The following is a 24,833-nucleotide window of genomic DNA, read 5'->3' on the forward strand; positions in this document are numbered from 1 at the left end:
CGATGAAATTACAGGTGCCCTAACCGGCGACGATGCCGATGACGATGATGACGAGGATGATGATGACGATATTATTGGAGATGATGTGATCGAGGCCAGACGTGAAGCACGTGAGTCCAAAACATCAACTAAGAAACATACCACCAGCAAAAAATCAACAAGTGCTTTAAAGAGTAAAAAATCCCTGAAGGCTTAAAAGCGAGAAAAAAAACAACACAACTACTAACGCAAGCAAGGCTCCATTTTCCATTTTTTCCCATAGACACTCTCGCTCAACATTGAAAACAACAAAAGAGAGCCAATTAACGACACAAAACGACCTCAACTAAGGACTATTCTTAAAGTTATCTCTTTCTGTCTTTCTCTTGAGAGGGACCAAGCTAAGTCTCTTAAATAGTTTTGATTCCATCCCATATGTGTGTGTGTGTCTCTCACTCATTAAATAACTTCATTCGAAATTGGGTTGTATTTTCTAAAACAAAAATTGTTGTTGTAATAAAAAAAAAACTGAGGAACAAACAAAGCAAAGTCCTTGCAGACAGTGGCCGAATCATAACCTTTACGTTATTAGGGTCCAACTTTTCGTGTATCAAATATTGAATCCTTAAAATCAATAAAACACAAATGAAAATTAAGATTCAATAAAACTTTCCCATCCAACGTTAGCTATAATGAGCTGGAAGTTAGGCAAAAACTTTTTTTGGTTACATCTGCTACCACCTGGTCAATCAAGTGTCAAAGCCCTTGATACTTTGCTTTCATCTTCAGTTTTATGTATTTGTTCCATGTATTTTCATAGGCATATATTTTTCAGCAAAAGAAAAAAGGACATAGGACAACACAGCAATCAAAATAAATAGCAAATCCTTTTGGGTACACAAGACCCTTTTTATTACCCCCATCCGCCTCCCTCGTTATACATTTAAAGTCTGTCTGACGCTACACGTAAATCCTCTTCTAAATGAAATCAACCAAAAATTTCACCTTGTAAAAAGATAACTTTCACCAAATTTTACACCTATTTTTTTTTTACTTTGAAAAGCACAAATTGTTGAGAAAATATCACAATCAAAAATATCATGCAATTTCGTTTCATTGACATTCATCAATTTTAAGTAAAGAAAAAAAAAACAAAAAACAAATGTATATGAAAAATGCTAAGAACATTAAATATCCTTAAATTTTTCCTAAGGATATTCGATGTTAGTTAGTTTATTTCAATGTAACGTAACGTAGTATAATTTATCGTAACGTTTAATGTAATCTTATTATAATAATTCTTAGAATGTCACAAACAATTTACTATTATGCACACACATAAACAAGCAAAATATATTTCTCTGTCTTCCTTTGTAGTATTTAGTTAAATGTATGTTTAAATTATTTATTTATTTATTTATTTATTTATTTACTTATTTATTTTGTAATTTAATTATCCAAAAATGAAAGCACAAAAAAACATACACTGAAACTCTTTCTCTTTAAACACATCATTGTTTCTCTTTTTTTTCACTGTCTGTCATTCTCTTGCTCTTTAGATCTATCTCTTAATTTAATTTTGTCAAGTGATTTTCTGTAACTGGCGGAGGCAAACACATTTTTAAGGTTTTGGCTGAAAAAAGAAAAAACTTATGAAATTTTATTATCATTTTTGTTATTTTTTGGTGGAATTTCTTGTCATCACAAACAAAAGAAAACAAAAATCACAGAAAAAAGTTCACATTTTGAAACAGCAATCACTGATAGAAAAAAAAAACTTTGTACACAAAAAAAAAAATTTTTCTGATTTAATCACGAAATTAATTGATCCAATTAATTTTTAATTGAAATGTCTTCAATCACAGAAATTATAGTATCAATTAAAAAATTAATTGAAGGTCAATTAAAAAGTTAATTGATCCAATTAAAAAATCAATTGATACTATTATTTTTGTGATTGATATTTGTTTCAATTAAAAAATTTGTTGAATCAATTAAATTTTTAATTAAATATTTTTTAAAACTCAATTAAAATTTTGATTGGAAAAATTTTCGTGAAATTTTTTTGTGTGTACACACAAAAAATTTTTTTTCTGATTTAATCACGAAATTAATTGATCCAATTAATTTTTTAATTGAAATGTCTTCAATCACAGAAATGATAGTATCAATTAAAAAATTAATTGACAGTCAATTAAAAAAATTAATTGACAGTCAATTAAAAAAATTAATTGACAGTCAATTAAAAAATTAATTGACAGTCAATTAAAAAATTAATTGATCCAATTAAAAAATTAATTGATACTATTATTTTTATGATTGATTTTTGTTTCAATTAAAAAATTTGTTGAATCGATTAAATTTTTAATTGAATATTTTTTAAAACTCAATTAAAATTTTAATTGGAAATTTTTTCGTGAAAATTTTTTGGGTGTACACACAAAAAAAATTTTTTTCTGATTCAATCACGAAATTAATTGATCCAATTAATTTTTTAATTGAAATGGCTTCAATCACAGAAATGATAGTATCAATTAAAAAATTAATTGACAGACAATTAAAAAAAATTAATCCAATTAAAAAATTAATTGATACTATTATTTTTGTTTCAATCAAAAAAATTTGTTGAAACAATTAAATTTTTAATTGAATATTGTTTAACACCCAATTAAAATTTTAATTGGAAAATTTTTCGTGAAATTTTTTTGTGTGTAGTATTTTGGAAACAAAATATTAAAATTGAGTTAACGAAATCTAAGAGGTGCTGATTATTTGGCTAGAGTGTTTAAACATTTAAAAATGTTCAGTGTACAGCTGAGTACTATGTTCAGTTTTCAAGCTGAAAACCAGTTTGTTTTCATGGTTACTTTTTTTAATTAATTAATTTAAAAATATAACATTATTTACCATCAATTCCTTGGATCTTTTCCATCCATTATTTGGCAAGACTTGATCAAAATATAAGCGTCTTCATAAATATAATTGTACTTTTAAATTTGTGTGTTTGGTGAAAAAAACCGAACATAGTACTCACCTTAATAAATAAAATTTCTATTTTGAGATCCAACTGAAAACAAATCCTTTATATCCTAAAAAGGGATAGACAGAAAACCCCTTTTACAAGTATAGCACCTTGGTGTACTTCCGTCATTTTATTTTAGTTTTCGGTACAGTAACAAAATCTTTTATATTATTAACGAAGATTTTCATTGTTTTAACGTAACAGTTTCACTACACACAAAGATAAAGAAAAAACTTTCCTGCGGAACGAAATTTAACTTTGTTATGAATTATTTTCCTTTAGAGAAAATAAATGCGACTTTGGAACATATTTTTTTTTTGACGATTGTCCCTAATCTCTTGTATTTACTTTTAAAGAATTGTGTTTTGTATGGACAAAAGAAAACTTGGTTCATATAAAATTTCGTTTCTGAGAAAAGAAATCCCTTTTTTTCTGAGAGAAAAAATTATAAAAATTTAGAAACAACTGATTTTAATAGCAGGAACTAGTTTTTTATTTAAAAAAAAAATGAATTTATTTTTACCGAAAAATTTCGTTGATTTTACCAAGTTGTTTCTATCAGAGCATAATCATCATTTCTTTCTCCGGAACGAAATTTGTTTGTTACAAATTATTTTCTTTTAAAGCAAATATATACGACTTTGGGACAAATTATTTTACGATTGTCCTTAATATGTTGTATTTACTATAAAAGATTTTTTTTTTGACATGTGGTTTGTATGGACAAAAGAAAACTTGGTTCATATAAAATTTCGTTTGTGGGAAAAGAAATCACTTTTTTTTCTGAGAGAAAAAATTATAAAAATTTAGAAGCAACTGGTTTTAATAGCAGGAACTAGTTTTTTATTTAAAAGAAAAATGAATTTCTTTTTACCGAAAAATTTCGTTGATTTTACCAAGTTGTTTCTATCAGAGCATAATCATCATTTCTTTCTCCGTAACGAAATTTGTTTGTTACAAATTATTTTCTTTTAAAACAAATATATACGACTTTGGGACAAATTATTTAACGATTATCCTTAATATGTTGTATTTACTATTAAAGATTTTTTTTTATAGACAAAATAACAATTTGTTTATCTAAAATTTCGTTCCCGAGAAAAGAAATCTCTTCTTTCTAAGAGAAACAATTATAAAAATTTAGAAACACCTTCTTTTAATAGCAGGAATTAGTTTTTTATAAACAAAAAAATAACTTCGTTCCTGAGAAAAGAAATCTCTTCTTTCTGAGAGAAACAATTATAAAAATTTAGAAACATCTTCTTTTAATAGCACACACAAAGAAGAGTTTTCTTTTCTGAGGAACGCAGTTTTAGACAAGCAAAAATATTCTTTTCAAGCAAATAAAAACTATCATAGGCAATCGTAGAATAGTTTATCACAAATTCGGGTTTATTTGCTCCAAACGAAAATACATTATAGTAAAGGGGAATTTCGTCTGTGTAAAATTTCATTTCGGAGGAAAGTATTTTTTTTTTTTTGGGTGCAGGATCTAGTTTTTTATTAAAAAAAATAACAAAATAATTTATTTTTACCGAAAAATGTCGTTGATTTTATGATGTTGTTTCTCTCAGTTCATAAGCACCATTTCTTTCTGGTATGAGTCTTATTGGCTTTGTCCAGTAATTATTGCCTTCCAACCAAAGCTGGCAAAACTATCCACATTGAACAAAAACCTGTCTTTTCTGAGGAACGAAATTAAAAAAAAAAGAAATTTTTCTTTTGCCTCTAAAACATTTATGCCAATATGTAAAATAAGTTATTGGCAGTTTATCGATGGAATTGATATGGTAAAAATAGGCTACAAGTTTTCTTTAACGTTTTTGCATATGGGGGTTACTTTAAAAGCAATTATAAAAAGATAAGATACAATCGTTGCTACGCTTGTCGGATTTATTTGCTCTTAAAGAGAATACTTTTTAGCAAAAGGGAATTACGTTTCGGAGAAAAGTATTTTTTTTTTTGGGGGGGGGGGGGGGAGGGGGGTTGCAAATATGCATAGTATTTTTTACCAACTATTATTATGCCTTTGTCAACGCAAGGCTGTCTCATTCATCTACGAAATAGATTTTATTTCTCTGGTAAAAGAACCCAACTTTTCCGATATGAAATAGAAATCAAATCAAAATTTTCTTTATGCCATAGGCAGGATCGTACGCCGAGAGGGGCCGGTGGCCTGGGTCTCCTGTTTTCGCACTCATAGGCAAATGTTTTGGATGGCCAGATTTTCAAGCTAATTTTTGTTCGACCATCTCCCCTCACCCCACGAAACAAAATTCGATGTACGTCCCTGGCCATAGGGTACGATCCTTAGGAACAAATGAATCCGTTTTTTGCAAATACAGCAATGACGATTTTTTCTTTAAATCCTAATGAAAACTTCGCTATTGTCGTTGAAGAAATTCCTTTTAGGATAAACAAACCCCCTTGCAGACAATTATTGTTAAAAATTTAGGGCTTTTTTTTGGGGGGGGGGGGAAACTTTGTTTCTCTAACATATTATTTCGCAGTAAAAAAAATGAAAAAAGCTCAACATTTTCAATAAAAATTGTCATTACAATTGAACCAAAAAGAGGGGTTTGCAAGAATAATGAAATTTTTTCCTAAAAATTAATTTTCAGATATTTTCAAATATATTGAAAATCAAAAATAAAATAATTGAAACAATTTAAATAAAAATTTCTAATGATTTCTTTCTGTTAAAAAAAAAAAAATACTGAAATATCCAGCCAAAACTTTAATAATTAAATGGTTTTCTAAAACAATTCCATTTTTTATAACATCACCCACTATTGCATTGCCAGATCCAAACACATATTAAAACACTGACATATTCCCAATGTCCCACAAAGAACACCCTTAAAAACTACACAAAACAAAAATTGTAATGTCATTATTAGGATTATTACACTCAACTTGTCTTGTCCCCCCTCCCACCAGACCCACTAAATTAATGTAAAAAAAAACAAAAATAATACAAAATTATGTTGATTTGTTTAGCAACAGATTAAAATCCATAACCTACAGACATGTGTTCAACAAACATTTGAAGAATCATAAAGAAAAATGAAAAAAAAAAAAATAGAAATTATTTTGAAAAATAAAAAATATATATAAATGTGTTTTATTTGAATGCAAATTGTTTAGTTTATATCAAATTGGTGCTATGTTGTCTAAAATTTTGTATAAGAAAAAGGCGTGGCAAAGCTTTAACTAGACCCATCCGCCCAACTCCTAAGGTTAGGAGAATTCATCAAATCGAGTAAACAAACATATTCACTAAAATTAAATAGCTTAAATTTTTCAAACGTTTGTTTGTTTCTACATACATACTTCAAGAATCCTTTTTTATATATCCTTTCTTCATGGTTTCTCCTCCTCTTTTCCAAAAAAAAAAAACAACAACAAAATGAAGCAAAAACTAACCTGTAAAGGAAAATAAATAATTGGCCCACATATATACACATTTTCACAATGCCAAAATGTTTTTTCCCGGTTTGTCGCATTCAATGATGTGGGTTGAATAACCCTTTTTTTGTCTTTGTGTCCCTTTTGGATTGTTTTAAGAGCACACTCCTGCAGGTAATTTGTTGCTTTTCAGCAATCACCTGCCTTGTCACTTTCTTTGCTTCCGCCTTGGTTTTCTTTTTTTCTTCTTCTTCTAATTCTGTCGTTCAATCTATTTCCTTTTCCCTTGGCACTCTATGCTAAAAGTGTTTGTTATGTTTTCTATTTTCCAACACTAACATGTCATCCTTGTTTATTGGAGTGCAACTCACCTCTATTTTCACCAACCAGCACCAACCATACCAACTCACATAGAAAAGTAAGTATTTTGGGGTTAAGGTTCAATTGTTTCTTTTCATTTCAAGTATTTCATGATTTTCAGGCATTTCTCTTTATTGTTTCTTAACAACAAAATTATTGTAATCTATCAAGTTGGCTTGATTTCCTTTTCGTTTTTCTTCCTGAATGTGTGAAAATAGGCATTTTACTGAGATTTATAGTTTGGAATTTTGTGGGTGGGGAAGAAAAACGATTGGAATTTTTATGGGATTAAGTTATAATCGGTAAAATGTATATTTCCTTTCAACATCGTATGGCTGATGGCATATCAATGTAAAAGGGCAGATTTCAAGAAGCTTAAAAGTAGGTAAACTACATATGCTCAAAGTACTAAAAGATGTATAAATATCTTTACTATCTAGGAAAAAATGTATGTAAAAGCGAAAGTAGAGCAAATTTATAATTCGCTACATTTGAAAGAACAATTTTAAAATAGGAATATATGACCGTGATTTCGGCCTGTCCGAATCTTATTTAGCCTACACCATGTATTGCTGTAGGCTACCCGATGTATCAGGCAGCCCGATGTATCAGGCTCACTTAGACTATTCAGTCCATTGTGATACCACATTGGTGAACTTTCCTCTGATCACTGAGTGCTGCCCGATTCCGTGTTAAGCTCAATGACAAGGGACCACCTTTTTATAGCCGAGTCCGCACTGAAAAACATATTGTCGTGAGGCCAAAGATTTCATGTCCTTAAAATACGAATGCAAATTTTGTTTAGCATAGAAGACGCACTTCTATAATATAAAGTTTATTTCCTTGTCTAAAAGTCGATAAACCTTTCAATGAAGTGGTATTGTCCTTAAAATTAAGCGATTTGAATTAAAAATGGGTATCATAACATAAAAGAAAAATATTTTGGGCTAATGTCAACTTGACTTTAATAATTTAGAATAATTCTTTAAATTTAATGAAATTGTTTTTAAATTTGTTGACTTTTTGCATCTTGACTACAAAGCAAAAAATCGTTCAAATATAGGATATATTTTTCAAAAAATTTTTTTTAAAAACGTTTTTTACTTGAAACATAGCATAAATTCCACCGGAAATCGAGTCTGAATTTGGAAAATAAAGTTGTCGTTAACTCGTTTTTAAGAGACTTTGATGGCATATGAAGAAAAAAAGCTATAAAAAAAAACAAGTAAGTAAAGTAGAAAGTCGGGCGGGGCCGACTATATCATACCCTAAACCACCATTACAAAATTAGTAATCATAAGCATTTGTGGGGTAACATATAGGTCTGGGAGATAAACCGCAGTTGCATATTTAAGAAAATTAAGGGGTACATGTCTATGGGTACTTTGTGTCAATCTGACTATAGCTTATAGTCAATGTTACCAGGCAAAATGTTCGATTTACCCTACAAGGACAAAAAAAGTTCCCTACTTTCCCATACAGTCCCAAACACTTTTCCTTACTATATTTTTCGTTAAATTTAAAAAATTTTACAAAACAAAAATGGTTCTAAGTACTTTATTATCTTAAAACATGAATATGCAACGTATATAACTTAGTATATAAATTTGTATTACCACCACGGTTGCCACAGTTGGTAGAATTGTACCCAAATTAGTAATCTTTTTTGTTAAATCTCTATAAAAACAAATTTTGGAAAAAGTTTCTATAAACAAATTTTTGTGAGAAATTTTTCTATAGAAATAAAATTTTGACAATAAATTCTATAGAAATAAAATTTTGAGAAAAAATTCCACAGGAATAAAATTTTGAGAAAATTTTTTATAGAAATAATATTTTGAAAAAAAAAAAAATTCTATAGAAATACAATTTTGAAAAATGTTCTATAGAAATAAAATGTTGACACAATTTTCTACAGGAATAAAGTTTACCACACATTGTTAAAGATCAAGCCTTGCCGGCTTCTAATTCCCTCCTCTACACTGAAAAAAAAGCATACTCGGTTCCAAAGATTTTGTCTTTACTTTAAAAAATTTGGTATTGATTCCGAGCCAAAGAAGCGGAGAATACAAGTAAGGATACTTTTAAGACACAATTCTCTTTTAAATTTAGGTTTTGTGTATTTGCTTCTAGGAAGAAAATTTTAATTTTTCGCTTTCTCAGCTTTTTTTCTTCATATGCTATCAAAGTCCTTTAAAAACGAGTTAACGGCAACTTTATTTTCCAAATTAGGACTCGACTTCCAGTAGAAATTATGCTATGTTTGAAGCAAAAAACTTCTTTAAAATAAAGTTTTGAAAAACATGTCCTATATTTGAACGATTTTTTGCTTTGTAGTCAAGATGCAAAAAGACAACAAATTTAAAGACAATTTCATTAAATTTAAAGAATTTTTCTGAATTATTAAAGTCAAGTTGACCTTAGCCTATAAATTTTTTCTTTCATGTTACCCATTTTTAAGTCAAATCACTCAATTATAAGGACAATACGACTTCATTGAAAAGTTTATCCACTTTTGGACAAGGAAAATAACTTTATTTTAGAAAAATGCGTCTTCTATGCTAAGCAAAATTTGTATTCGTATTTTAAAGACATGAAATCTTTGACCTCACGACAATATTTTTTTCAGTGTAGAGCCACCAAAATGTAAAAATTATTACAAAATGTGTTGAGTGAAAATGTCCTACATTGTGGCCCTACGTCCCTACAAGACGCTAAATATTAGAAAAACATATAGGAAATTTCCCCTACTTCTAGCAACACTGGCTGTGTTGATATTGCACCTACGGAGTTAGTATGCCACTACTATTGAGCCCATTATTAAAAAAGAGAAAATCGTTAAATTAGTGTGGGTAATAAATACAAATTTGTAAAAATCGAGCAATATTCTTATGTAAGAGCTACAAGTACGTATAAATACGATCGGCCAGTATATCAAAATTTCAAATTTGAGTAACATTGGTTAATAAATAAGAGTACTGAGGCCAAATTTGGGAAAATTGAGCGATACATATATATGGAAGCTATATCTAAATCTGAACCAATTTGCATAATATTGTGCGGATTTGATTAATACCACAAAAGGTTACCTTGTGCAAGATTTGAGTAAGATCAGTTAAGAAATGAGGCCAGTATGGTCAAACATAAGGTTATTAGGGGCGAATTTTTCAAAATCGGGTGATACATATATGGGAGCTATATCTACATCTGAACCGATTTCGATGAAATTTTGCATGTAGGTTAGGTTAGGTTAAAGTGGCAGCCCGATTAAATTTCTGGCTCACTTAGACTATTCAGTCAATTGTGATACCACATTTAACTAAAAGTACCTGTTACATATGGGCACTTCTAGTCTTAACCACTGAACCTTCTCTATTATTTACTTTTGTGGAACCAACCAGATTGCTCCAAAAACATTAACAAACTGCTTAAGTTAACGTTTTCCAGATCCGCCAGTAATCTGAAGCTATATGCTCCTAAAAGTTGCTTGTGCTTTACACAAAATGCAGGACACTCACACAAGAGGTGTTTAATTGATTCTTTTTCCTCCGCATCATGACAGCTCATACAATAGTCATTATACTTCGCGCCAATAGTTTTTGCAAAATCTCCTATCAGGCAGCGACCCGTTATAGCAGATATCAGGAGTGATATCTGACGTCTCGAGAACATTAGCATATCTAGTGTGCGGTTTAAGTTGAAATGGGGCCATATTTGCTTGGTGTCGTTACAACCCTTGCAATTCTCCCATCGAACATTTGCCATCATAACAGCCTTCTCACGCAGCATGAGCTTGCAGGTAGCTAGGGGCATACCAACAAATTCTAGTTCCCCTGGAATATGTAAGGTAGTCCCTATCCTTGCCAACTCATCCGCTTCGCAGTTCCCCGGTATGTTCCTATGGCCAGGCACCCATATTAGGTGAATATTGTACTGCTCAGCCATCTCATTGAGAGATTTGCGGCAATCGATGGCCGTTTTCGAGTTGAGGAACACAGAGTCCAAGGATTTTATTGCAGGTTGACTGTCTGAGTATATATTAATGCCCACATTTTTTGGAACATTACTTCTCAGCCAATTCGCCACCTCTCTTATTGCTAATATTTCAGCCTGAAAAACACTACAATGATTAGGTAATCTTTTCGCTATTTGAAGTTCCAGATCATTAGAATATACTCCGAAACCCACTTGGCCATCCAATTTGGAGCCATCAGTGTAGAAATCTATATATGTTTTATTCCCCGGGGTCTGTGTGCACCACGCCTCACTGTTGGGGATTAGAGTCTCAAACTTTTTGTCGAAAAGTGGACTCGCCAAAGTGTAATCCACTACGTTAGGCACATCTGACATTATTTTGAGGACAGAACTGTGACCGTAACCTTTTTCCGACCACAGCGATAGTTCGCGCAACCGCACAGCCGTTGTTGCAGCTGACTGTTTGGCCAAAATGTCTAAAGGCAATAGATGCAGCATGACATTAAGGGAATTTGTTCCTGTCTTGATGAATGCGCCTGAAATACACAAACACGCCATACGCTGAACTTTATCTAAACCAGTCGGTTTCTGAAGTGCCGGCCACCAGACTACAACACCATATAGCATTATAGGTCTAACCACTGCCGTGTATAGCCAATGCACAATTTTTGGTTTTAGTCCCCACTTTTTTCCTATTGCCTTTTTGCACGAGTACAAAGCTACAGTTGCCTTCCTCGCCCTTTCTTCAATATTAAGCTTAAAGTTCAGCTTCCTGTCCAAAATAACGCCAAGGTATTTTGCACAATCACCAAAGGGAATTTCAATACCCCCTAAGGAAATAGGCCTAACCGTGGGAGTTTTGCGATCTCTGCAGTACATGACTAATTCTGTCTTTGCAGGATTTACCCCAAGACCATTGTCTTTCGCCCATTGTTCAGTCATCCAGAGGGCCCTCTGAATAATATCTCTGATTGTGGATGGGAATTTTCCCCTGACTGCCAGAGCTACATCATCTGCGTATGCCACCACTTTTATCCTTTCTTTTTCTAGAGTAACCAGAAGGCTATTTATAGCAACATTCCAAAGAAGAGGTGATAGAACTCCTCCTTGGGGAGTGCCTCTGTTCACATACTTTTGTATGTTTGCTTGTCCTAGTGTGGCTGAAATACGTCTCTTCATTAGCAGTTCGTCTAACAGCCTGAGTATACATGGATCAACATTCAGAGTTGTCAGTCCATTTAATATCGAGTTCGGATGGACATTATTGAACGCCCCTTCGATGTCTAGAAACGCCACGATTGTGTATTCTTTGACAGATAGTGAGCTTTCAATAAAGCTGACTAGTTCATGTAGTGCGGTCTCAGTAGACCTGCCCTTCGAGTATGCATGCTGTCGTTTCGAGAACAAACTTGAATCGATGCTAGTTCTAAGATAAATATCTATCATCCTCTCCAGAGTCTTAAGTAGGAATGAGGATAAGCTGATTGGTCGGAAATCCTTCGCCCTCGAGTGAGAGGCTTTTCCCGCTTTAGGTATGAAAACGACTTTTGTTTCCCTCCACTTTCCTGGGATATATGATAAGTTGATACATCCTTTATATATCACCGACAACCAGGGGATAATTTTGTCAGTTACAGCTTGTAACTCCGCCGGAGTAATTCCATCAGGTCCAGGGGAAAATCAACCGTTACAAATGTAATTAAAGTGTTTGGGGAACGTTTGTCGACAGCCAGGAAGTCTGGATCGGGGGGAAATCGAAAACCGGAAGCCGCTGAGACGACAAAGAGAGTTGCCGGTAGTTTCAAGCGAAACCCTAACCTCTCTCTCCGAGATGCCGCAAATAAGCTGGGTGTATCGTCTACAACCGTGCATCGAGCCAAAACCGAGCCGGACTATCGACTTACAATAAGGTAGTGACTCCAAATCGCGATGATAAACAAAATACGACGGCCAAAGCGCGCTCCCGGAGGCTGTACACGCTGATGCTGACGAAGTTTGACTGCGTGGTAATGGACGGCGAAACCTACGTCAAAGCCGACTACAAGCGGCGGTTTTATACGGCAAAAGGAAGTGGAAAGGTAGCAGATATTTTCAAGCACATAAAACTGTCAAAGTTCGCAAAGAAATATCTGTTTTGGCAAGCCATCTGTACCTGTGGCTTGAAAAGCAGCATTTTCATAGCTTCCGGGACTGTCAACCAAGAAATTTACGTGAAAGAGTGTTTGAATAAACGTCTGCTGCCTTTCCTGAAGAAACACGATTGTTCCGTACTGTTTTGGCCGGATTTGGCATCTTGCCATTACAGTAAAAAGGCCATGGAGTGGTACGCCGCCAACAACGTGCAGGTGGTTCCCAAGGACAAGAACCCTCCCAACACGCCTGAGCTCCGCCCAATTGAGAAATACTGGGCTATTGTCAAGCGGAACCTAAAGAAGACCAAAAAAACTGCTAAGGACGAGCAGCAGTTCAAGGCAAACTGGCTTTCTGCGGCGAAGAAGGTGGACAAGGTGGCTGTACAAAATCTGATGGCAGGTATCAAGCGTGAGGCCCGGCAATTCGGATTTGGAAAAGCGAAAGCCTAACTGAATATTTTTCCTGAATTTTATACTAATTGAACTTGAAAAAGAAATTTAATTTGATTTTTTAAATAAACGATTTCACCGATTTACACGAGTTTTCCTTTGACCAAATTTTGACCGTATCACCCTTTATGAATATATGGGACTGTCCGAATCTTATGTAGCCTACACCATGTATTGCATAGAATAAACGTCCATCGTTAAATTGATACTAGGTTAGGTGGCAGCCCGATAGATCAGACTCACTTAGACTATTCAGTCCATTGTGATAAAACATTGGTGAACTTCTCTCTTATCACTGAGTGCTGCACGATTCCATGTTAAGCTCAATGACAAGGGACCACCTTTTTATAGCCGAGTGCGAACGGCGTTCCACATTGCAGTGAAACTACTTAGAGAAGAAATGTCCCCAGCATTACTGAGGTGGGATAATCCACCGTTGAAAAACTTTTTGGTGTTCGGTCGAAGCAGGAACCGAACCAACGACCTTGTGTATGCAAAGCGGGCATGCTAACCATTGCACCACGGTGGCTCCCAAATGAAAATTGATACTAAATTTAATTTATTTTATTGCAAAAATAAGTATTTGTCTTCACACTAAAAAAAGTTTACTTGAAATCTCCTAAGGATTTTGGCATTGATTCCGAGCCAAAGATGATGCTCTCTTAAAATAATTTTTTGGGAGCTATCTAGATTTAAATCTATACTACAAAAAATATTTACGTGATATTAAAGATTACGCAACCTAAATTTTAGGATGCGCAATTTACACACTAATAAGGACAAATTTCTTTAAAATAATGAAATTTTAATTAAAAGAAAGTATATAATCTTTGCTTCAAACATTTTTTCATTAAATTTAGGACACACATTTGAAACAATTGGGTCCCTTCTTTAAATTTGCATGTCTTTAAATTAAGACAAATTTTCCTTAAAGTAAAGAAACACATTTTTGATTTAAAGAAACCGCCCTTAAATTAACTGAAATATTGAATCTTTAGATGTAAGATAAAATCGCTTCAAATATAGACTAAGATTTATTTTGAGGATTTAGCATAGTTGGTTTAAAGTTTTTTTTTTTTTTTGGAATTAAGAAAATATTTTTTAATTCAAAGTATCCGTCATAAATTGGATTTTCAAATTGGCATTTGTACGTGAAAAGCTTCATTATTATACCGGAAAAATAGAATGAAAATTCGATAAATGAGATTTGTATCCTAATTTTAATTTTAGAGATCCTAGATTTAAAGCCAGATAGGCGCAAAAAAATTTCCTTATTTTAAAGAACCCGCATCTTTGACTCGGAATCAATACCAAAATCCTCAAAGGAAAGTCAAAATCTTTGGATCAAAGTAAACTTTTTGTGAATGTAAACTCTATAAATTTAAAATTGCTATACAGGTCCCATCTCATCGAATTATCGTTCTTGTTTTTAATACATATCAGAGAAGGTATTTATTTGTAAATAGAAATCAATTTAAAAATCCAAATTATACCAGCAACATTTTTTAATCAAAACAAGTAAGGAAATTCTAAAGTCAGACGGGGCCGACTATATTATACCCTGCACCACTTTGTAGATCTAAATTTTCGATACCATATCACATCTGCCAAATGTGTTGGGTACTATATATAAAGGTTTGTCCCAAATACATATATTTAAATATTACTCGACCTGGACAGAATTTTATAGACTTCTACAAAATCTATAGACTCAAAATTTAAGCCGGCTAATGTACTGAACCGATTTTTTCAAAATCAATAGGGATCGTCTTTGAGCCGAAACAGGACCCTATACCCAATTTTAGGACAATCGGACTAAAACTGCGAGCTGTACTTTGCACACAAAAATACATCAACAGACAGACAGACAGACGGACAGACAGATGGACAGACAGACGGACAGACAGACGGACATCGCTAAATCGACTCAGAATTTAATTCTAAGTCAATTCGTATACTAAAAGGTTGGTCTATGATTACTCCTTCTTGGCGTTACATACAAATGCACAAACTTATTATACCCTGTACCACAGTAGTGGTGAAGGGTATAAAAATATGGGAAACATTTGAATCTGAAGCAATTTTAAGGAAACTTCGCAAAAGTTTATTTATGATTTATCGCTCGATATATATGTATTAGAATTTTAGGAATAATAGAGTCATTTTTACATCTTTTCGACTAAGCAGTGGCGATTTCACATGGAAAATATTGGTTTTTGACCATTGTTGTCGAAATCAGAAAAACATATATATGGGAGCTATATCTAAATCTGAACCGATTTCAACCAAATTTGGCACGCATAGCTACGATGCTAATTTTACTCCCTGTGCAAAATTTCAACTAAATCGGAGTTAAAAATTGGCCTCTGTGGTTATATGAGTGTAAATCGGGCGAAAGCTATATATGGGAGCTATATCTATATCTGAACCGATTTCAACCAAATTTGGCACGCGTAGCTACAATGCTAATTCTACTCCCTGTGCAAAATTTCAACTAAATTTGGCCAAAACTTTGGCTTTTAGGACCATATTAGTCCATATCGGGCGAAAGATATATATATGGGAGCTATATCTAAATCTGAACCGATTTCAATCAAATTTTGCACACATTACTATACAACTAATTGTACTCCAGTGCAAAATTTCAAACAAATTGGGCCAAAAATCTGGCTTTTGGGGCCATATAAGTCCATATCGGACGAAAGATATATATGGGAGCTATATCTAAATCTGAACCAATTTCAATCAAATTTTGCACACTTGACTATACGACTAAGTGTTATGTTTGTACAAAATTTCAAACAAATCGGTATACAACTCTGGCTGCTGGGTCCATATTAGTGCATATCGGGCGAAAGATATATATGGGAGCTATATCTAAATCTAAACCGATTTCTTCCAAAATCAATAGTGTTCTATTCTGACCCAAATTAGGAACATGTGCCAAATTTGAAGGCGATTGGACTTAAATTGCGACCTAGACTTTGATCACAAAAATGTGTTCACAGACAGACGGACGGACGGACGGACGGACATGGTTATATCGACTCAAGGCCCACTCTGAGCATTATTGCCAAAGACACCATGTGTCTATCTCGTCTCCTTCTGGGTGTTACAAACATATGCACTAACTTATAATACCCTGTTCCACAGTGTGGCGCAGGGTATAAATATGGGAAACATTTAAATCTGAAGCAATTTTAAAAGTTTATTTATGGTTTATCACTCGATATATATGTATTAGAAGTTTAGGAAAATTAAAGTCATTTTTACAACTTTTCGACTAAGCAGTGGCGATTTTACATGGAAAATATTGGTATTTTTTCCATTTTTGTCGAAATCAGAAAAACATATATATGGGAGCTATATCTAAATCTGAACCGATTTCAACAAAATTTGGCACGCATACCTACAATGCTAATTTTACTCCCTGTGCAAAATTTCAACTAAATCGGAGCAAAAAATTGGCCTCTGTGGTCATATGAGTGTAAATCGGGCGAAAGCTTTATATGGGAGCTATAACTAAATCTGAACCGATTTCAACCAAATTTGGCACGCATAGCTACAATACTAATTCTACTCCCTGTGCAAAATTTCAACCAAATTGGAGCAAAACTCTGGCTTCTGGGACCGTATTAGTCCATATCGGGCGAAAGATATATATGGGAGCTATATCTAAATCTGAACCGATTTCAAAAAAATTTTGCACATGTGACTATACTACTAATTGTACTCCTAGCGCAAAATTTCAACCAAATTGGGGTAATACTCAGGCTTCTAGGGCCGTATAAGAGCATATCGGGCGAAAGATATATATGGGAGCTATATCTAAATCTGACCCGATATCTTCCAAAATCAATAGGGTTCTATTTTGACCCAAAACACATACTTGTGCCAAATTCGAAGTCGATTGGGCTTAAATTACTACCTAATCCCTTGGTTACAAAAATGTGTTCACGGACAGACGGACAGACGGACATGGCTATATCGACTCAGGAGCCCACCCTAAGCATTTTTGTCAAAGACACCATGTGTCTATCTCGTCTCCTTCTGGGTGTTGCAAACATATGCACTAACTTATAATACCCTGTTCCACAGTGTGGCGCAGGGTATAAATACAAATTATAGCAGCAACATTTTTTAATCAAAACAAGTAAGGAAAGTCTAAAGTCGGACGGGGCTGACTATATTATACCCTGCACCACTTTGTAGATCTAAATTTTCGATACCATATCACATCCGTCAAATGTGTTGGGTGCTATATAAAGGGTGATTCTTTTGAGGTTAGGATTTTCATGCATTAGTATTTGACAGATCACGTGGGATTTCAGACATGGTGTCAAAGAGAAAGATGCTCAGTATGCTTTGACATTTCATCATGAATAGACTTACTAACGAGCAACGCTTGCAAATCATTGAATTTTATTACCAAAATCAGTGTTCGGTTCGAAATGTGTTTATCGACAAATTTTGTTCAGCGATGAGGCTCATTTCTGGTTGAATGGCTACGTAAATAAGCAAAATTGCCGCATTTGGAGTGAAGAGCAACCAGAAGCCGTTCAAGAACTGCCCATGCATCCCGAAAAATGCACTGTTTGGTGTGGTTTGTACGCTGGTGGAATCATTGGACCGTATTTTTTCAAAGATGCTGTTGGACGCAACGTTACGGTGAATGGCGATCGCTATCGTTCGATGCTAACAAACTTTTTGTTGCCAAAAATGGAAGAACTGAACTTGGTTGACATGTGGTTTCAACAAGATGGCGCTACATGCCACACAGCTCGCGATTCTATGGCCATTTTGAGGGAAAACTTCGGAGAACAATTCATCTCAAGAAATGGACCGGTAAGTTGGCCACCAAGATCATGCGATTTGACGCCTTTAGACTATTTTTTGTGGAGCTACGTCAAGTCTAAAGTCTACAGAAATAAGCCAGCAACTATTCCAGCTTTGGAAGACAACATTTCCGAAGAAATTCGGGCTATTCCGGCCGAAATGCTCGAAAAAGTTGCCCAAAATTGGACTTTCCGAATGGACCACCTAAGACGCAGCCGCGGTCAACATTTAAATGAAATTATCTTCAAAAAGTAAATGTCATGGACCAATCTAACGTTTCAAATAAAGAACCGATGAGATTTTGCAAATTTTATGCGTTTTTTTTTTTTAAAAAGTTATCAAGCTCTTAACAAATCACCCTTTATAAAGGTTTGTCCCAAATACATATATTTAAATATCACTCGATCTGGACAGAATTTTTTAGACTTCTACAAAATCTATAGACTCAAAAATTAAGTCGGCTAATGTACTAGGGTGGAACACAATTTTAGTAAAAATTTAGTTCCACAGTGTGGCGCAGGGTATAAATATGGGAAACATTTAAATCTGAAGCAATTTTAAGGAAACTTCGCAAAAGTTTATTTATGATTTATCGCTCGATATATTTATATTAGAAGTTTAGGAAAATTAGAGTCATTTTTAAAACTTTTCGACTAAGCAGTGGCGATTTAACAAGGAAAATGTTGGTATTTTGACCATTTTTGTCGAAATCAGAAAAACATATATATGGGAGCTATATCTAAATCTGAACCGATTTCAATCAAATTTGGCACGCATAGCTACAATGCTAATTCTACTCCCTGTGCAATATTTCAATTAAATCAGAGTAAAAGATTGGCCACTGTTGTCATATGAGTATAAATCGGGATATATGGGAGCTATATCTAAATCTGAACCGATTTTTTATCTTTAATTCAAACATTCAATTTCTCAATTAATTTGAAGATTATTTCTTTAGATCAAAAATGTTTTTATTCTATTTTAAAGGAAATTTGCCGTACTTCAAAGTCATGCGACTTTAGCGGAAGAATGTTAATATCAAAAATTCGTATCCAAAATTTAAAGAAAACAATTCTTAGAGCAAAGATTATGAATTTTGTTTTAAATAAAATTTCTTTCTTTTAAAGAAATTTATCCTTTCGTATACTAATATTTTGACTGCATATCTTTTCTATTAGGACAATTAATATACCCTCCACCATAGGATGGGGGGTACATTAACTTTGTCATTCCGTTTGTAACACATGGAAATATTGCTCTAAGACCCCATAAAGTATATATACTGGGTCGTGGTGAAATTCTGAGTCGATCTAAGCATGTACGTCCGTCTGTTGAAAACACGCTATCTTCCGAACGAAACAAGCTACACGCAGAGAAGGAATATGATCACCTCAAACATGTTTCGAGAGCAAAATGTTATTTTTGTATGGTGACCATGTAATATGTTTGTCACTAAAATGTTATTTTCTCGTCAAATATAACCTGCTTGCCGAAATCATATACATGATTTCCGAGAAAATAACATGGTTGCGAAAACCATGTTACATGGTCACCACCCAAAAATAACATTTTGCTCTTAAAACATGTTTGAGGTGATCATATTCCTTCTCTGGGTGTATCAACTTGAAACTTGGCACAAGTAGTTGTTATTGATGTAGGTCGAATGGTATTGCAAATGGGCTATATCGGTTCACTTTTACTTATAGCATCCATATAAACGGACCCCCAAATTTGGCTTGCGGAGCCTGTAAGAGAAGCATATTTCATCCGATCTGGCTGAAATTTGGTACATGGTGGTGGGTATTTAATAGTCGGTCCGACTGAACTTAAGACCGTATATATGTTCTTGTTTTTCTTTGCGTGGGGAAGGAACATTTCATAAGCAGTATTCTTGGCAATACTTTAAAAGGTTATGAATGGCTTAGATTATTTGGTTTATTTTTTGTTTTCCGCCGTATGTCATATCAGCATAACAAATTTCCCATGAACAATTTATCATTCATAAAAAAAACTATTGCATGATATGCCAATATTAATACTACGGAGACCTTAAACACTTTCTGTTTCTAGCAAATACCATCAAAATTCATTAAATGGTAAGATGAGAAAAATAACTATTCTATTATATGAGCTCTTCTTTCTTTGAGTAACCTATCTAACACATACATATACAGTGAAGTGCTAGGAACGCATTTTTCTTTTTTTTTTTTTTTGCATAATGTAAGCACAACATGCCACCAATCCTCAGAAGGAACTTAGATATGCCATAATAATCAATGCATAATGTATCCAATATAGTTAGGAAATTGCTATCCAAATAGCATCAGATTATCTACAAATATTGGGCAATGACAGTATAGCTAAATGTCATACTCGTTGAAAGTTCATGACACAGCATCCTCTTGTGGTGTGGTTCAGAGCTGTGTACACGTTTTGATATGTCCAAGTGAAAAATATTTTAAAAATTCATAAATGGCTTAATATTACGAGTGCACTTAAAGAACATTATACATTTTGGTAAATTTTTGTCGATGAAAATATCTTCATTTTAAAGACCGATTTACTTTAATGATATCGCATAGTTGATACACAAGAATATTCAGGTCAATCTTATGTACACTACACCGAAGCTACAGTCTATTTAATCGTCATTAGCCGCAGTTTATTTAACCCCTTTCGACTCCAAATTTTTATGCGTATTTCTAAAAATTTCGTTTTACATGAATCAATTCATTCATGGAGCGTCTAATAAAAATTTCGAGTCGCCACGCCCATTTGTTTTGACGATAGAGAAAGTTTCCTGTACACAAACTGACGAAATGCAAAAGTATACTCGCGCTGGCCCACGCACGAACAACGTCTAAAGCTACACGCACCATTCTCACAAATTCTCGTGATTGACGACAAATCTCATGCTTGACGAAAATTTTCGGACCACGATAATTTTTATGGCTCACTAAGTTTCTCATAATTCACGAAATTTCTCGTGACACTTTTTTTTTGGTTAACGAAAATGTTCGTCACACAATAATGAGCATGATTCACTAAAATTCTCGTGATTCATGACATATCTCATGACTGCAATTACTGATGACTAATTAACGATTTCACAACTCGCGAAGGAACCATTAGCAGAATAAAAACAAGTGAGGAAAGTCTAAAGTCGGACGGGATCGACTATATGTTATTATACCCTTCACCATCAAGGGAAAACGCGTGTAAATCGGTGAAATCGTTTATTTAAAAAATCAAATTAAATTTCTTTTTCAAGTTCAATTAGTATAAAATTCAGGAAAAATATTCAGTTAGGCTTTCGCTTTTCCAAATCCGAATTGCCGGGCCTCACGCTTGACACCTGCCATCAGATTTTGTACAGCCACCTTCTTCGCCGCAGAAAGCCAGTTTGCCTTGAACTGCTGCTCGTCCTTAGCAGTTTTTTTGGTCTTCTTTAGGTTCCGCTTGACAATAGCCCAGTATTTCTCAATTGGGCGGAACTCTGGCGTGTTGGGAGGGTTCTTGTCATTGGGAACAACCTGCACGTTGTTGGCGGCGTACCACTCCATGGCCTTTTTACCGTAATGGCAAGATGCCAAATCCGGCCAAAACAGTACGGAACAACCGTGTTTCTTCAGGAAAGGCAGCAGACGTTTATTCAAACACTCTTTCACGTAAATTTCTTGGTTGACAGTCCCGGAAGCTATGAAAATGCTGCTTTTCAAGCCACAGGTACAGATTTGCGAACTTTGACAGTTTTATGTGCTTGAAAATATCTGCTACCTTTCCCCTTCCTTTTGCCGTATAAAACTCCTGTCTCGAAAGCTGCTTGTAGTCGGCTTTGACGTAAGTTTCGTCGTCCATTACCACGCAGTCAAGCATCGTCGTGTACAGCCTCCGGGATCGCGCTTTGACCGTCGTATTTTGTTTATCATCGCGATTTGGAGTCACTACCTTCTTGTAAGTCGATAGTCCGGCTCGTTTTTTGGCTCGATGCACGGTTGTAGACGATACACCCAGCTTATTTGCGGCATCTCGGAGAGAGAGGTTAGGGTTTCGCTTGAAACTACCGGCAACTCTCTTTGTCGTCTCAGCGGCTTCCGATTTTCGATTTCCCCCCGATCCAGACTTCCTGGCTGTCGACAAACGTTCCCCAAACACTTTAATTACATTTGTAACGGTTGATTTGGCAACTTTTAGCGATTTTGCCAGCTTTGCGTGCGAGTAGCTCGGATTTTCGCGATGCGTGAGCAAAATTTTGATACGCTGCCCTTCTTGCTTGGTCGGCATTTTGACAACTGAAGAGTGAATTCCAAAATCAAGATAGGAGCAACATTCTACACACACACCTTCAAAATGAGGGGTGTTCAGGTTTTTTAAATGCAAAATGAAAGAAATACGTCAAGTTTATATTGAGCAAATTTTGACCGTATCACCCTTTACCATCATTTTTGATATCATCTTAACACCTTCAAATTTGTTAAGAGCTATATAAAGGTTTATATTCCCGTATACAAATATTTTAATTTGAACCGATTTGGACAACATTTTTTAAACTTTCACAAAATGCCTGGAATCAAAATTTAAATTGGTTAATGACCGGGACGAACCACAATGTTAGTAAAAAAACAAGTATATACGGCCGTAAGTTCGGCCAGGCCGAATCTTATGTACCCTCCACCATGGATTGCGTAGTAACTTCTACGAAAGCCTGTCATCCACAATCGAAATACTTGGGTTGTGGTATCTTAAAACTTCTTAACATCGTTTTCTAAATTGTGAGTTAGTCCATAGTGGTATATATAAGACAAAAAAGTTATCTATAGTTAAGTCTACAAATAATTACGAATCGATATGGACTTTTTGCACGGTACGTAGAGAGCCAGAATTGAAATATGGGGATCGCTTATATGGGGGCTATATACAATTATGAACTTGATATGGACCAATTTTTGTGTGATTGGAAATCGATTTATCTGAGGGATATATATAACTATAGACCGATAGTTAGGCATGGTTGTTAACGACCATATACTAGCACAATGTACCAAATTTCAACTCACTCGGATGAAATTTGCTCCTCCAAGAGGCTCAAAACCAAATCTCGGGATCGGTTTATATGGGGCTATATATGATTATGGACTGATATGGACCACTTTTGGCATGGTTGTTAAATATCATATACGATCACCACGTACCAAATTTCAAGCAGATCGGATGAATTTTGCTTCTCCAAAAGGCACCGGAGGTCAAATCTGGGGATCGGTTTATATGGGAGCTATATATAATTATGGGCTGATAGGAACCAATTCCTGAATGGTACTAACATCACGTACCAAATTTCAACCGAATGGGAAGAATTTTGCTCTTCCAAGGGGCTCTGGAGGTCAAATCTGGGGATCGGTTTATATGGGGCCTATATATAATTATGGACCGATTTCGACCAATTTTTGCATGGGAGTTTGAGGCTATATATTAACACCACGTACCAAATTTCAACTGAATCAGATGAATTTTGGTCTTCCAAGAGTCTCCGGAGGTCAAATCTGGTGGATGGTTTATATGGGGGCTATATATAATTATGGACCGATGTGGACCAATTATGGCATGGTTGTTAGAGACCATATACTAACACCATGTAGCAAATTTCAGCCGGATCGGATGAAATTTGCTTCTCTTAGAGGCTCCGAAAGCCAAATCGGGGGATCGGTTTATATGGGGGTTATATATAATTACGGACCGATGTGAACCAATTTTTGCATGGTTATTAGAGACCATATACTAACACCATGTACCAAATTTCAGCCGGATCGGATGAAATTTGCTGCTCTTAGAGGCCTCGCAAGCCAAATTTGGGGGTCCGTTTATATGGGGGCTATACGTAAAAGTGGACCGATTTGGCCCATTTGCAATACCATCCGACCTACATCAATAACAACTACCTGTGCCAAGTTTCAAGTCGATAGCTTGTTTCGTTCGGAAGTTAGCGTGATTTCAACAGACGGACGGATGGGAATGCTTAGATCGACTCAGAATTTCACCACGACCCAGAATATAATTTATGGGGTCTTAGAGCCATATTTCGATGTGATACAAGCGGAATGATAAAGTTAAAGGTCGTGATGAAATTCTGAGTCGATCTGAGCATGTCCGTCCGTCCGCCCGTCCGTCTGTTGAAATCACGCTAACTTCCGAACGAAACAAGCTATCGACTTGAAACTTGGCACAAGTAGTTGTTATTGATGTAGGTGGATGGTATAGCAAATGGGCCATATCGGTCAACTTTTACGTATAGCCGCCATATAAACGGACCCTCAAATTTGGCTTGCGGAGCCTCTCCATAAATTAATATAGCCCCCATATAAACCGATCCCCAGATTTGGCTTGCTGAGCCTCAAAGAGAAGCAAATGTCATCCGATCCGGATGAAATTTGATACATGGTGTTGGTATATGGTCTCTAACAACCACGCAAAAGTTGATCCACATCGGTCCATAATTATTTATAGCCCCCATATAAACCGGTCCCCAGATTTGGATTGCGAAGCCTGTAAGAGAAGCAAATTTCATCCGATCCGGCTGAAATTTGGTTCATGGTGTTGGTATATGGTCTCTAATAACCATGCAAACCATATCGGTTCATAATTATATATAGCCTCCAACCGATCCCCAGATTTGA

The 24,833-nt window shown here is 34.7% G+C and overlaps 1 protein-coding gene across 4 annotated transcripts in view; it reads left to right on the forward strand.

Moving 5' to 3' along the window:
• The window catches only part of LOC142235114 (uncharacterized), a 170,058-nt gene that overhangs the window by 113,976 nt on the left and 31,249 nt on the right, over positions 1-24,833 (forward strand). For 2 of the 4 annotated variants that reach the window (XM_075306350.1, XM_075306351.1), the window contains exon 5: positions 15-110. The exons of 1 other annotated variant lie outside the window; for it this stretch is intronic. In XM_075306350.1, the coding sequence (XP_075162465.1) occupies positions 15-110 (96 nt within the window). Of the gene's footprint in view, positions 1-14; positions 1,681-24,833 lie in introns of those variants that run through there. One more of the 4 variants, XM_075306353.1, reaches the window with a different exon arrangement.

This window comes from Haematobia irritans, chromosome 4 (genome assembly GCF_050003625.1).
Source record: "Haematobia irritans isolate KBUSLIRL chromosome 4, ASM5000362v1, whole genome shotgun sequence".
Taxonomy (NCBI): Eukaryota; Metazoa; Arthropoda; class Insecta; order Diptera; family Muscidae; genus Haematobia; species Haematobia irritans.